This window comes from Lissotriton helveticus, chromosome 7, assembly GCF_964261635.1.
Source record: "Lissotriton helveticus chromosome 7, aLisHel1.1, whole genome shotgun sequence".
NCBI lineage: Eukaryota > Metazoa > Chordata > Amphibia > Caudata > Salamandridae > Lissotriton > Lissotriton helveticus.
The window spans coordinates 1,517,583,844-1,517,599,999 of NC_136068.1; the positions used below are offsets into that span (position 1 = coordinate 1,517,583,844).

Here is a 16,156-nt window from a genome sequence, read left to right on the forward strand (position 1 = left end):
ACTATAGGGGTTGCTATATTTGCTAAGCCATTTTTGGGTGAGGCCATACGGGTAGCTGCTGATTCTATGGGCAGGTGGGTCATCGTGAAACTTAAGATCGGGATCACAATATGTTCTATTTATGCCCCTAACGAAGATGACCCCTCTATATTTATTGATCTTGAGACGGAACTTTCATCTTGGTCTCAGGCACTTATATTTTGTGGTGACTTCAATATCTCCTTGCCAAAAACGGATCTAGCACATAATCAAGCTCGAAATAAATATGCTGGCCGTAAGCCTAAAGTCTATAATGCTCTTTCCCAACTCAAGGAAAGTTTAGGCTTGGCTGACATATGGGATTTAAAGCAACCGCAAGACCCAGGGTACACGTACTTTTCCTATCCCCACAACAAGTACGTCCGCATTGATTATATTTGGATGTCTAGTAATTGGGCTAGCCAGGCAAGAATTTTTAAATTACCAAAGATTATAGCGGACCACAATCCCTTAGTACTTTCTGTTAGCATAGATAATATGGTTAGACCTCGCTCGAGCTGGACCTTTGATAGAAAATTGCTCGTCAATAGGGAATATATTGAGCATATCAAGGCATGGGCGCAAGGATTTCTGGATTGCAATCGATATAGTTCATCTAGAAACACGGTGTGGGATTGTTTTAAGGCGTCAATACGGGGTGAGACACTTAGTTATGTAGCTAGGCAGAGGAAAGAGGGTGCAATTCTGAATGAACTTCAGCTTCAAGAGTTAGCTAGAACAGAAGAGAAGCATACTGCCATAATTGCTCAGGGCGGAGAGGGGGGTTCAATCCTGAGAGAAATGGCGATTCTCAAAGCAGAGATAAATAGTAAGTTTACTCAAAGGGCAGCTGAGATCTATCAATCCCATCGTAATAAGATTTATGAAACAGGAGAGAGGGTGGGGAAGCAGCTCGCACTCAGCACTCGGCCAAAACAATCTCTCAATTCAATTGTGTGCATAGAGTCAGAAGGTCAAGAATATACAACACCTGAGACTATATTAGAAATCTTTAAAAAGTTTTATGAGAAACTGTATAATAATGAGGACTCCTCTGACTCTGCTACAATCAAAGAAGAAGTGGTTAGATGGGCTGCCGAGTCTGAAAGCACCTTAGGGGTAGACACGGATACTAGGCAAGATTTAGAAAGAGATATAACTATGAGTGAAGTACAAACTGCTCTAGCAGAACTAGCTGCGGGCAAGGCAGCAGGCCCAGACAAAATTCCACTCGAGCTTTATAAGATTCTGGGTAATATAACTCCCCTACTCCTCGATTTAGTTATAGGAATCCAAGTCAGTGGCATTCCCCCTAGATCATGGATGGAAACTAATATTGTGGTTTTTCCAAAAAAAGATAAACCTCCCAAACTGCCCTCATCCTATCGCCCTATTTCTCTTATCAATTCAGACTCGAAGGTATACTCGAAGATCTTGGCTAATCGGCTCAGGGGGACTATGGAGCGTCTGGTCTCTCCGTGGCAACACGGCTTCATCCTGGGCAAGGGCACTACGGACCACACTAGACGTGTCATTGCCATGTTTGATGCCGTGGCTGTCGCGGGGGGCCAGATGTCGGTAGTCCTCCTAGATGCCGAGAAGGCCTTTGATCGGGTCTCATGGGCATTCTTGTGGGCAGTCTTAGAGCAAAATAATATGGGACCAAGTTTTATGAAGTTTCTAAAAGCAATGTACTTCTCACCGAAGGCCAGAGTTTTGGCGATCGGCCAGGAGTCGAGGCTCTTTGATATATCCTGTGGGACTAGGCAGGGATGCCCATGTTCCCCGATTCTCTTCGCCCTCTATATAAATCCCCTTATTATAAAATTGTTAAACGCTGAGGCAATTAAACCAATTACTCTGGGTCCATTTGACACTAAAATATTAGCCTACGCCGACGATGTGGCGGTAGTAACATCACACCCCAAGGAGGCTATAATCGAAATTGAACAGATTACTCAAACATTTGGCCAAGTCTCGGGGTATTCCTTAAATAGGGATAAAACGATGGTTATATGTACCCAAAATACTCAATTTACAGACTCCAGGAAAGTAGAAAGTGCCGTTTATCTGGGAGTCCGTATATCCCCTAAAACTGACAAGATCATCAAAATAAACTATGATCCTCTTATACAAAAAATTAAAACAGATTTAAAGCGGATAGATGGCATACATCTCTCGATTATTGGAAGAGGCAATTTTCTTAAGATGAACATTCTACCCCGGGTCCTTTATTTGTTTCGGGCGATCCCGTTATTGGTGGATGATAAAACTATCAAGACCCTCGAATCCCAGATGAGTAAGTTCATATGGGGATATGGGAAGATAAGGAGATCTATCCGCTTTTTATCTCTCCCAGTTATAAGAGGGGGCCTCGCAATTCCTAATTTGGGATTCTATATGTTGGCAGCCCTGCTTCAGCAGATGAAGCCCCTATTCTATATAAAATCTCTGGGAAGTGAAGCAGGGGAGAACTATATTCCTTCAATATTTGAACTGGTTATCGGGGATAAGGCTAGAGGCCTCCTAGTAAAACAACTTGAACCTTCATATTTCAAAAAAGTCAAATTTAAGATTATATTGAGTGTCTGGGGTATTTGGAAGAAAACTAGAAGACATTTGAGCATTACTAAGCATAATAAGTACACCTCGCTATGGCACTCTACCTTATTACCACCATCTATATATGATATGATTGCTAGGAAATGGGAAACTTGTGGAGTTTTGACTCTTGGTTATTTTTTACTGTTTCCTGCTGGTCAAAGATTCCAACAGCTACAACTTAAGTTCTCTATTCCCAGCAATAGTGTATTCAAATTTATTCAGATCAGCACGATTCTAAACCTAAAAAGTGCAGATATCACATTAGAGAATATCCCCCTATTTGACTGTCTATTAAGACCTTTAACCAGGATTGGCACGATCTATGATATTTTAATTGTCAGTCAACGGGATGATGTTGCTGCTGTTGAGCAGGGCTGGTCAAGGAAACTAAACAATCCCAATGTTGATATTGATATGTCACTTATATTGTCAACAAAATTGGTTATGTCATCTAATTTGAAAGCACAGTTGTATAAGACTCTGTATGATTTATATTTTACCCCTGCTAAACTCTACTCTTGGGGGAAAAGAGCTAACTCAGAATGCCCCAGATGCGGAAAAACTGCGGCACATTTACTCCACATGCTCTATGAATGTGAAAAATTATTAGTTTTGAAAAATATGATAACGCGTTTCTGGCAGGAAGTGTTTGGACACCCAGTGGCCGAATCCCCCACCTTGTACATTTTGGGCTATGATAATACACTGTCACACACCAACGAAGAACAAACATCTCTCTTTTTGGGGACAGCTGTGTATCGTATTATATTAACAGCCCGTTGGAAAGATACAGATCCCCCTAACTTCCAGTTGTGGCTATCACGATTCTTAGGTATGTTTAATCAAGAGAAGGCGATCTTTGCCTGTAAAGGTTGGAGGGCTAAAGCCCGGGGCATTAAGATTTGGAAACCAATTGAGAATTGGAGTAATAATATCAGAGTGGCTAGCTAGACTCTGTCCACCAATGTAAATAATGTTGTGGTCTTTTTCTTTTGATATCTGCTCTCTATATTAATTGTTGTTTTATTTTTGTTCTTGTTAAATCTGTTCGGAGACTAAAATGCTGTTCTCTATGTCTGTTTCTGCAATTTATGAGATGTCAAATAAAAATTAAAAAAAAAAAAAAAAGAAGTGGAGGAGCCACTTCTCTGCATTCTGCAGGCATCAACTGCATCTGGCTGGTACACCGTTCTGCTGACCATTGGGTCCACCGAGGGAGCAGCACCCCCAGTAGAAGGACTTCATGGCTCCCAGAGGTATCCTCCATCTCCCCCAGGAGTTTAGAGCCAAAGACCCTCCAGAAGTCCCCCAGCACCGCAGCCAAGGACTGTTACGTGTCCATTCCGGACTCTAACACAGCCAAGACTGACCTACCGATGAGGGGCATAAGCTTCACTGAGGCCATTCCCAAGAGTGGACCTGCTGTTCTGTTTTCACCCCATCATCAGATCGACCCCCAAGAAGTGAGAGACTGCAACGCAAGTGACCTGTTGTACAAAACACCTCCGCAACTGAGTCTGAGCCAGTCGACGGTGTCCCCTTGTCTCAGGGTCTCTGAACCCTCAATAGCCGAGTGCCCCTTTGGGTTCTGCCAGACTTGTAACCACTTACAGCCTATTTCTTGTTACAGGTTTCTCCATTGACTTTACCGTGTAGCGCTCAAGGCTACCATCGCAAGCAGCAGCCTCTGCACCGGGACAAACAAGGGCAGGTAACACCAAACTGCTGGTGGTTCTATGGACTTTGGCCCCTAAGCAACTTAAGTCCAAAATATTAACCCTAACAACCATGTGCAAGTATACCTATGCAGTGTTGTTTCTCCCATAGGATAACATTACCGCGTTCGAGGCATGATCTGACAGCATTTGCTATTTAACTGTTTTTCTGTAAAAACGAAAATTCCAAAAGTACTTACCTGATTCCAATGATCTTGGTGTTAAAAGTAATATAAAAATCAATGTTATTTTTCTAAATTGATCACTTATTTTTTCTTGAGTGTGTGTCTCATTTTTTGACTCTGTGTGCAGAACAAATGCTCAACACGTCCTTCTGCTAAAGACTAAAGCTGTCAGACCACACTACCACAAACAGAGCACTTTGGGATGGTTAAAGCAAGCCCTTGTAAACCAATAAAGTGTCGCCTGGACTTTCTGCACAGTGTACCTCATCTTGGGACACTATATATAAAGCTAACTTCCTACATAATGCCCATTTTATGTGGGGATGTGTTATCTAGTTCTGCTTCCAGTGCTCTGGGTGGCATGTTTAATGACTACTACAGTGATTAGAGAAATTAATCATTTTCAGAAAGATTTCAGCATAAATGAGCACTAAGTTCTGCAAAAGGAATAGAAAGAGTTACTTGAGTTACATGAGGTGCACAGGGGTAGTGGACAAAGAGAACTGAATGAACAGAGTTGCATAGATGGCATGAATAAGATTATGACGTGCCTTCATTCTGCTCTGTATCTGATAAATGTGCAAGGCTGTGGGACATGTATAGCACAAGGACAAAATTAAATCAATGACAGTGGCATTCATGGTACAAAATGGAGGCTGAAACCAGTGCACCCCTATTCTGCATCCTATCCCTTGAGGTTTAAGTCTAATAAGCTTTTGGAAAGGATATGGGCAACATAAAATGGCCAGGGTCTGTACTTGGTATATTAAGAGTGTAAGGACAAGGAATGCCCATTCTCTGGCCTACCTGTTCAGGTGCACCCTCTTCTCTGTGTACTGGCCTCGGCCATATTCCGGGTGCTCGAAGGGTTCATTGATGACGACCTCGACCCCTTCTCCATCAGAGCTCTGCTCGTGGCTGTGTTTGCTGATCATGTAGAGCTGCCCAATCTTGTACTACCGGAAGAAGGAGAGGTCCAGAGAAGAGAATGAGATAAAGGGAACAGAGCAATAGTAGAGAGGTGGTAACAGAAGGATAGAGAGGCAGAAAGAAGGAGCAAACAAGAAAGAGATATGGAGAGAGAAGAAAAAAAGTTAAGAAATTCATTAAAAAACTTTCCAACAAAAAAAATAACTATTATAGTCTATCAATGGTTTCAAACTTATTTATTTATGAAAACTGTATAATTGTCATCCCTAGGTGGTTTCATAAAGTGCTTTGGTCTTAGTACAGGTTAACGTACATTTGTCATATCATAAATGTGTTCACTTGATATAAAATCTATACATGAAAATAATTTGATCCTTCGAAAAATTATAAAAGTAGCTGCCTGTTTCCGAATCTCCGAATCTAGGACTACAAGTATAACACACTAACTCGGACTTCAGTTGTTAAAGGAATACCAATTATAGTCAGTGGAATAAAGAGCAATTGTTTGGCAATTATTGACCAGAATATTTAGGACTTGACAGAGTAAGTGTGCTAAGAAAACGCCACTAGAAATTTAAATAAATAAAGCATTGTTCATTAAGAACTATGTGTAAGGACACGTTTGCTCACTAATGTCATGTACTCCCCTTTCAAGCCGGTCTTAGATCGCGGGTCAGTACAGTGGACCAGGTGTTTAGGTTTTTATGTGTTATTTGGAAATATATTAAGCTGAAAGGGGGCCATCTATATTTCACATTTGCAGATTTTAGGGCAACCTTTGACCTGGTCCCAAGGAGTTCTCTCTGGGAGCCCTAGGGAAACAAGGAGCCCCAGAGAATCTTCTATCTAGGCCTGGGTGGAGTTGCGCTACGCGGAACTCCTCAAAGTGACCAAAATTCACTGCCACACTATGCAGAGTTCTGCAAGCGGAGGAGTGTGTTAGCTTGTGCCGTTTCACTGATTTGATTTTTTGTGCCAAGTGTTTGCTATGGGCTGGAAAATTAGTGCAAACTGCACCATGCACAGCCCAAGAAGGTGCTGCTTCTTTCTGCCGCTAGAGTAGATAAATGGCAGCTTCCTCAAAGTGAACGGATGGATTCTCAATGCGAGCGGTAGCAGCTATCTGCAACCGCCTGAGTTGAGAAATCTAGTCAGGAGGTGGTCTGGAGTAAGATTATCCTTAGTCGCCAACTTGACGTTGGCGAGTGCGAGCCAGGGGAAATCTCAGTTCCACGGAGTGGAGGTTTTTGGGACTCTGCACGCTATGCGGAGAGAACATCTGCAAAATCCACGAAGAGAGTGGAATTGCACACGCAGGCCTACCTCTATCACAGAGAATGAGACTGCATGAAGGAAATTATGCAAGGGTCAGTTGGGGCCCTCAGGGCGAACTCGCTATTCCAATACCCATTAACAGGGGAGTGACACAGGGTTGTATGCTCACACCCACCCTTTTATCTCTTTATGTTAATAATGTAATTGGTTATCTAAAAGAATCTAGACACGATTCACCAAAGCTTATTGTGCCCTGTCTCTGCCTTACTTTTTGCAGATGGCCTCTATTTATTGTCACAGACCCTGATGGGGGTTGCAGTCCCTGCTAACACATTTAAAATCTGTTGCAATAGCAAGGGCCTTGAGATAAAGCAAAAAAATATATAGTAATTAATCCAAGTGTTCTTTAAGGGGAACATTGGGCTCCACCAGCAAAAGTTTGAACGTGTACCTAGATTTGACTTTTTGGGCATAATGCATGACTCTAACTTGTCTTGGTCCCCTCAAATAAACAACTGAACACTGTCCCTAGCTCCATAGTTTTGTAATCAAACTAAGGTCCTTCTAGGTAATCAATCCAGTAGCCAGTAGTGTAGATATATAGGTAGGTTTATTCATTTACAGGTAAGGTGGTAAGTAATGTGCCCCACCAGGAGCAGCATCCGGATGCTCAGCCCCACTCATTCCAAATGACCATCCAAACCATGCATGCATGAACATTCTATTACATCACATTCATAAAGACTGAGCAGCAGGAAACTAAGAGATCACAGAATACAACACATAGCAATAGTGAAAAAGCATAAGCTACTTTATCAAGGGCCATTTCTCTGGTAATTGAGGTTTATAGAAGCAAGGCTCTGTGTGAAGGTAGCTGCTCTGTATGAAGCTGAGTTAGGGGTATTTTATAAGGTGGACAAACTGACCGGGAGGTGGGGAGAACACTTTTTTGAAATTGTTAACATGCCTCCCTACCAATGTTCCCGTCATTCCTTTATAGCAAGACACTGATCTCAAGAGAGTTGAGCACATAGAGGTCGTGAGATCCCTATTATTCTGGATTTATGGGGGGTTTGCAACTAACTTACTTCATCAGAATTCTAAACCGGCCAATATTATTTAAGCCCACACCACAATTTAAATCCTTTTCGAAGGCAGTCAAACCCCAATTGACCAAATTACTTTATCTGAAATGTTGGTATTACCCTCTTCAAGTTAGAGAATACACATTGAGATGGACAACTGGTAATAGGGAGATTTGGTGGACGCAAAATGTAAATTGTGTAATTTATACACTAAAGAAAGCACTGCACACATATTATTATTCTGCCCAACCTATACAAACCTGAAGGGAGGTAATTAATCTGTCCTATATGCTATAGTTTGGGATTTAAGAAGCACCAAGAAGCGCTAAGGATCCTCAAAACGGATACTTCTCCGTGCATAATTTTAAGTGCAAGAGATTATTTGCCTACAGTTGGGTTTGATCGAAAAAAGAAAGGCATGAACCTCTAAAGTAGACTCCACCTTTAATGACCAGCCATAAAAAACTGTTCTATTGTGCTTGACATAAAAATGCAATCTTTACATTTTTATTGATGAATATTAATTTTCTGCAAGTTTAGTTGTATATTTTAGCCAATAATTATTTTTAAATTAATTGGTACATGCTAAGGAACCACAGGAATGATTTTAAAAGATTTCAATTGTTTTTAGATAATACAATCCATTCATTCATTCATTTCTTTATTCAGTTTACAAATATAGGAAACCATAAATGTACACAATAAAAACAATACATTGATGAAATAAATATGACACATAGCTCATATCTCAATGCCCATTCCTGATGGCTGCACACTCTAACATTTGTGCGTAACAACATAGGATCTCCAGACCTTAGAGAAAGGCAGTGGCCTGCTACGTGGTCAACCATATTAATAATTATAGTCACCTGGTGCTCCCATTCCTCATTCGAGAAAATTTGGCCACTCAGTCAAATGTCCTTTTAATCGAACACTTCATAGAGAAAATTTAAAAATATAATACATTTGTTTCAATTAAAAGATATTTCCTCATTTCTCCTTGCATTTTTCAAAAGCTAATGAATATTTTGAGACTCATTAGGATGGTGGTAGGACGTGCCTCCGATCGCCATCCCTTCGGAAATGGGACTGCCTGACTACAAGTTGGCGGTCCCAAAAGCCAAATTGGGATGCGACCACCACCACGGCAATCACAATGTCTATATTTTGTATTGCGGCGAGTGCTGATGGCTGCAGCACATCCCATAGTACAAAAAGTTAACTTTACACATATCTCTGCACTCAGGGTGCAGCGATATGTAGGGGGCACAGGACCCAGGTCGGAGGCCCAGGAGGAAGCCCAGGAGGAAAGTGGGTTCCGCTGCGGGCCCCAATTTCCCTTTCCGCCTGCCGTTTCATGTCGGAAAGGAACATTGTAATACCTATGGTGGTGCCTGGCCGGCACCAGCAACATTGTAGGTATTACTTCAACTCCAAAGGACCGATAGGCTCCCTGACCGCCAAAGAACACCTGCCATTGTAATGAGGCAGGCGGTAAAGCAGTGACCGCCACCCACGGACTGTCGGTGGCGGTCCCCTGTCATCAGAAGAGGCCCATGGTGATTAGCTATATTTATATTGAGAGCAACTAGTAATAACCATTTCTTTGCTCTAGGAAGAGGCATATATATTAAAAACTATAAGTAATTTACTAAGTTTAAGATTATATAATTTATGTAGGAGTTAGAAAATTCTACAGAAAGGATATCTTTCAAAAGAGACATAATAGATATAGCTATAGACATCTTCAAAGGATGTATAAAGCGGCCTCATAATTTAAAGCTTCCAAATGTGCTAGATTTTTTATTCTCCCTAGGGCAGATATAATGAATGATGATGATAAACAAATATCCACAAATATTCACATTTTCCAAAGCACATAAATAATTAAAAACATCCTGATAGTACATATATTTACTAGTTTTAAGAATCGGCGCTAGAAGTTGTTTTCTAAGGTCCTTATAAAAACTACAAAATAAAATAAAGTGCATAGTGGTTGGGCTAGTTCTACCATCACATGGGCATTTTGATAAAGTATCGGTCCAGGCTCCGATTTTAGAAAGAAAACCCTTAAGTGCATTGTTCCTAGATGTAATCTGGTGTGATAGAACCTGCTTTGAGTGTTCCTTATCAAATAGTTTTGTGGGCCCACTGGTACTGGGCCTCACAGATATCTGCACACCGTAGATTTTTTGCAAACTCTGGTATCTCTTTCTATCTCTCTCTCTCCCCTGAGTATAGTTCTTACTTAAATTTTAGTATATTGGAAGATGTTAAAAGTATCCTTAACTCCGATGCTATTGTCCACTTTTCTTAGGTGGCTGTCTATGTAAATCAGCCATATTATTTTTGTCCATGCATTTAACGTTAGGCAGTCTAATATTATAGTCTTTCTGAACACTGTCCCTACTTTACTCCATATATTGTACCACTAGAGGACAGGGCTAACACGTAGGTTGTTTTCTAAAAAAGGAACTGCCACTGTCTTGTGAGTTACATATGTTGAGCTCGTTTTTTGGCACAGCCAACACTCGAGCTAAAAACAGATTCTCTAAGGTTTGCAACGGGGCAAAAAGATAATACAATCATGTATTGTTTGTTTATATGAGATGCTTACTTGCGCTTTTTAAGATTTGTAACCGAAATAAAGCTATGTTCTACTACTCAAGCACATCAACCAATAGGAGGGGAGTAGGTGCCTAATGCCAGCAGTGAGCCTGTGAACTGCATGCCTTATGGAAGTTACTACAGAAATGTGGATGTTAATAGAGTTACCCATTGACAGTCAACACAGAGCCTTCTGCGGTTACTGAATTTGATAATGTCTACATGATTTGTCTTGTGACCTCTATATTCTGCTTCCTGTCTGCTGGGGCATGCTTGTTAAGACAGGAAAACAGAGTCTTTTAATTCCCTCTTAGTCTGCATGATGTCCGAGAGTGTTATTAGTTCCATGAAAAAGTGTAAAAATAACCAACCATGAGTGGGCTCACGAACCAATGCAAGGCTATTTAATAACTGTTAATTTATATTTTGCTGTAAATTGCAGGATAGGGCAGCGTCTCACCAATTTATAATAGTACATTTGTATAGCCATGATTGGATCATTTCAATGGACAATCAATTGCTACCCTTGCAAAAAGAAAGCTTGATTAATAAAAACCTCTAATGATATAGATGACTTTTAGACTTTGAAGACATGCTGCTTTTGGGTATTGAGATTATATACTCACGGTAAGTGTACCAATAATTGTTGTGGTTTGCAAACTCCCAGAAATTCTGATCATGAATTTATGAATAAAGGGGAACACAGGAACACACATACACAAAGTTGTGCCCTTTTCATAATTAAAGAGTGTGTATGTCCACTAAGGACAAACTCACGAATTGGTTAGCATATTCAATAACTATTATTCTATTAATTTGAATACTGTTTGATGACTGATTTCTGCCTCTTTTATGATTCTGTAATTACAGGTTGAAGTTCTGGGTAGAATCCAGGCCTGAAGACAAATTTATGTATAAAGGGAATATGTACAGAAACAAGACATTGGAATTGAAAACACATTTTACTCTAGAGCATTTATTGAGGATCTCTGAATCTATACTTAAGCCAGTGAATACACTTAACTCTTGCAAGAACAAGTAAACTAATTTTATTCTCAAATGAGGATCCGGTCTTAGTATGAAAAACATACAGATGTTATTAAAAATTAATTTACAGCACAGTATGGACTGGCACGCAACAGTTCAATTGTTAAAAAAAAAGCATAACTCCAATCTATAAGAGATCAGCACAATGTTGGAAAAAGGTCAAAGTGAAAGCTGTGATCCACTTCTTTTGTAATGAAATTCTACGTGTCATCATTGTATATCCTAATATTAGAAGGGAAATCATTTTCATAAATAAAAATTATAATGATTAGTAGCGAGGTTCTGATATTTGAAAGTCTTTCAAAGTAATATTTACTAAGAAAATGGAATTTGTTGATTGCTTCTTTACTTGTTTCTTGACATATGTATGCTCCTCCCTCCATTTTTTCTTTTCTTTCTTGCCTATATCTCTCTGAAACTATATTAAATAAAATGCAATTTTCTTCTGATATTTATATTAGCTTGAGTACTGTGTATTTTTTCTGTGTTTGCAATATATTACACCTCTTGGTAATGTGCATCCTTAAAAGTTCTCATTGTAGATAATATCGGGTTGTTTTCGTTTGTCTCAGTCTTAAAGAAAAAAGAAATGTTCACTCAGTAGTAAGGAACAAGAGCACTAAGAGTACCTACTTCATTGACAAGTCAGTCACTCAGTGATGCACAGTAATTCACTGTACATTGATTCATAGTTAAATCTCAAGGCTTGTTTTGCAGCCTGTATTTATCTTTACTATTTTCCTTTTATCACACAATGTGGCCAGCAAATACTCTGACTGCCTCGTTTAAAGCATCTCAGATTACATGCCATACTAATGCACAAACTGTTAAATCGAAAGCACTATTTGATTGTGCTCCTGAGATGCCTTTAAACAGAAAGGCATTCATTGACTAACCCTGACGGCATCATATAAGGACTTAAATCATTCATTCAGAACTCCATGTTTGAGTGTAAAGGTGCATAATTCAGCCCAAATACGTTATTATCAATATGCCATGAACCTGACTAGTTTGAGTTAAAATACTGTAGTTTGTGGAGTATAACTTGCACATGTGAGTGATAAGAAAAGGCTATTTCTCCTCTGTGAAGTATTCTAAACACCTCTGTTAGTGCTACCTGATTTCCTAAGTATAACAAGCGTCAGACACCACTCCCAGCAGATTATTGGAGGATGTAACTCTTTACACATGTAGTTTGGAAGAAGGTTATACACTGCACCTACCATATGCCCCCCACATCCAATGAGATATCATATGGCCACAGACGAAAGGATGTATCCAGAAAAAAACAACTTGTTACCTCCCACACTTCGTTATCCAATTGTCAGAACCTTGTTTAGAAGGCCACATAGCAAGCAGGAGCCACTTTGCCCAACCGTGAGGGGTGAAGGCCTTTTACTCCTGATGTCCTAGGGCCAGACCTACATTGGATGCTGAGCAACTGGGCAAGTATCAGTTTATCACTTGACGATCAGTGGTAACGCAGATCGAGCAGTCTAAGGCTTCACGGGGGGGGGATGTAGACACACGGACTAAACACAGGCTCACAACTCAAAATACGTTCAGCAGCAGAAGCAATACCTGGTTACCCATCAATTAGTTGCTTTTATGAAAAAAGGAGCATTTATAATCAAACACAGAGTAAAATAGAACATTCACAAAGAATAAACAAAGGACAGGGCTCTAGTGTTTTATAGGCGCGTCCCTGAGATAAGGCAAGAGCTAGGTTGGTGTTGAATGATCAAAATCTAAATAGAGAACATAGTTCTCCTTCCTCCCCTAATAAGGTTAATCATAACAGATTGCTATCAGATATGGTTTGAGAAGCATTCTTGATTCAGAGGATTCTCAGGGCCCATGGTCACCTCTACATGAACTACAGTCTTCTAATTGGAAGGAGAGTGGAAGTGATCACATAAGCCTGCCAGAAATATTCAGGCAAATGTGTGTGGTATCTGTTGGTATCAATACAGATAATCTAACAACAAATAGTTAACTGAACAAACAGCAAAGTACCTGCCATCAGTTTCTACTAGTTTCACATGCTGTTCAAACGTTATATTGGAAAGCGCTGAACCTTTCTTCTTTAGTTGCAATACGCAGGAGGGAAGTGGATAATGTGGTGGCACACAGACACAGTCAAGTTTTTCATCTCAATTCAGTAGTGTTGTACATAGATGGGTTGTACTCAGGTAGGCTTGTTTGCAACAGTTAAGAATATTCTCCGAATAATTCATTTCAAGTTCCGAAACAGCGAGCAATTTGGGGGTAGACACATGACTTTTACATCGTCAAAGAAGCTATTCTGCCGTTGCTCCTATCCCTTTAATCTTAAGGGTCCTCATGAGGATAAAGAGAGAGCATGTAAGTATAGTGATGATTGTTCCATTTTGCCCCACTCTTCCTGGTTCCCTCCCTCTTCCTCATCAAATGGGAAAGGGCTCGGAATGGGTTATTCCTCTTTCCTCTTACTGAGCCCATTGGTAAGCATGGAAGTCCTTTCGTATCTAAAATGTACTGCTTGAGGTTAAAAGGCTAGGTTTACAGAGGAAAAGACGGTCTAAAGAGGTAGCCTTGGTAGTCCAATCTTGTAGAAGGCCCTCGACTCGTCAAATCTAACAGAGGCATTAGGCTCCATTCCAGGAGTGATGTGTAAATAATGACTGTGGCCATGTCTTCTGTAGTGAGGTACAGAATCCGGAATTCTTTCAAAGTGGCCTCACGTTCGATTAGTCGTTGTCAACCTTGAAAATCCAATGGTCAGCAATTCGAGCTTTTAAGGAGCTATGGGCTGCAGTGGCAGAACTTTAGTCCTATGTCTTTAGAATGTTGAGAGGTTTTTCTTTATCTAGACCATCAGTCAGAAAGACGGTTCCGGATTTGGATTTAGTATTGGTTTAGGATCCTGTCCAGAAATACCCATTTGATCCTTTGCATATGGTGTCCTTACAATTTCTGAACTGGGAGGTTTTATCCTGGTGACAATTCTGTCTGTGTGGAGATTTGGGAAGTCAAGGCTGTTGTATCTTGGTTACAGTTTCAGGGTTCTAAGTGTGATGACTTGTTCACTGGATTCTGGAGTGTGGAACCCAGGGATCAAGTCAGAGGTTGCTGTTGCTGAAGGAGAAAGGACCTGCATCATTGGGGTGGTTTATGGAATAAACTTACTTTTCTACATCAACCACTGTTTCTTGGTAACTTAACAGTGGCCACGAGGATGGGATCGCAAAGCGTATCAGAATAAGTATGTTCATAATCATAATATCAAGGTCAAGAGTTCTCCAAGGTTATTCGATGCGGGAGAATGGGTACGTACACATTAAATGGAAAATCTTAGACCTGGGTGTTCCAAATGGTCCAAACCAAAACAAATCATTTACATGGATGGCAACATTGTGAAATTGAGTGATGGAAAACGATGGAATATAAGAAGTATAACAAGATGTAATGATTTAGAGTGCAAACATATTTTGGGTCAAGATCTGGATCAAAAGTTGATGGATGCTAATGTTAAGGCATCAATTGAAAACAAGGGTGAAGAATCTAATCATTCAAAATCTCATGTCAGTGTATCTGTGTCTAGTATGAAAGAGAAATCTACGTGTTCCAAGTCAAAACCTTTCTGGATGAAAGATTATTCATGTACATAAATGTTATTGTATTTAAATCGGTATTTTTATTTTCTTGGTAACATTACATGCTCTTATAGTGTTTACTTTCTTTTTTCCTTGTATCATTTCATTATGTTTTATTTGTTTTATAGGAAAGGAGATATGTTGTATCTTGGTTACAGTTTCAGGGTTCTAAGTGTGATGACTTTTTCACTGGATTCTGGAGTGTGGAATCCAGGGATCAAGGACCTCTGTTGCTGAAGGAGAAAAGACCTGCATCATTGGGGTTGTTTATGGAATAAACATACTTTTCGACATCAACCACTGTTTCTTCGTAACTTAACAAAGGCTTTGTCCTCTAGACCACCATGTTGAAAAGGCCTCCAAATCCAAGGCCCAGCCTACATGAACCACCGCCTGCTCCTCCACCAACCAACCAGAAAACTTCACTCCGCACACCTCGCTCAGACACCACTTGACCACCGCTGCCGCTCCAGAGAACGCTCTTTCTCCCACTTTGCCTCCAAAGCCTGGAACACTCTCCCCCTTCACCTCCGCACACCCGCTGACCCACTTCAGGAAGGCACTCAAGACCTGGCTCTTCGACTGATACCGGGAGCACAGCCAGCGCCTGGATATCCCCTGGGGCAATTAGCCATGCTATACAAGTATGTCTTGATGATTGAAATGCTTTTTTTGGACAGGATGGTCCTTAATCTGGGGCTTTCTTTCCTCCCTAAGGTCAGCTCACAGTTTCATTTACAGCAGAAGGTGGTTTTACCAGAATTTGTCTTGGATCCTGTTCTCGTCATTCATTGGATGCGAGAAGGGTAGTTCTTATTTACCTAGACAAAGTTTCTTCTTTTACGAAGGCAGACTCCTTGTTTATCAACTTTGTTCCGGCGATGTTTGGGGTGGGTTTAAAACCACCTGTTTCTACTTTAATTAGATGGAGAAGATCTCTGATTGGTTGTGATTAGAGGTTAGTATTCCCTAGAAGAATTTAGGGTAGATAAACCAGAAGCATGGCTGATTTTTGGCCGAAGGTCAGGGAACCTCAATTGCAGAAATTTGCAGGG

The 16,156-nt window shown here is 40.5% G+C and overlaps 1 protein-coding gene across 1 annotated transcript in view; it reads right to left on the minus strand.

The window, feature by feature from the left end:
• LOC144770442 (cytoplasmic phosphatidylinositol transfer protein 1-like) overlaps window positions 1-16,156 on the minus strand; it is a 321,220-nt gene that overhangs the window by 126,984 nt on the left and 178,080 nt on the right. Inside the window, exon 2 of the mRNA XM_078654964.1 lies at window positions 5,330-5,478. Coding sequence (XP_078511090.1) covers window positions 5,330-5,478 — 149 coding nt within the window. The remainder of the gene's footprint in view (window positions 1-5,329; window positions 5,479-16,156) is intronic.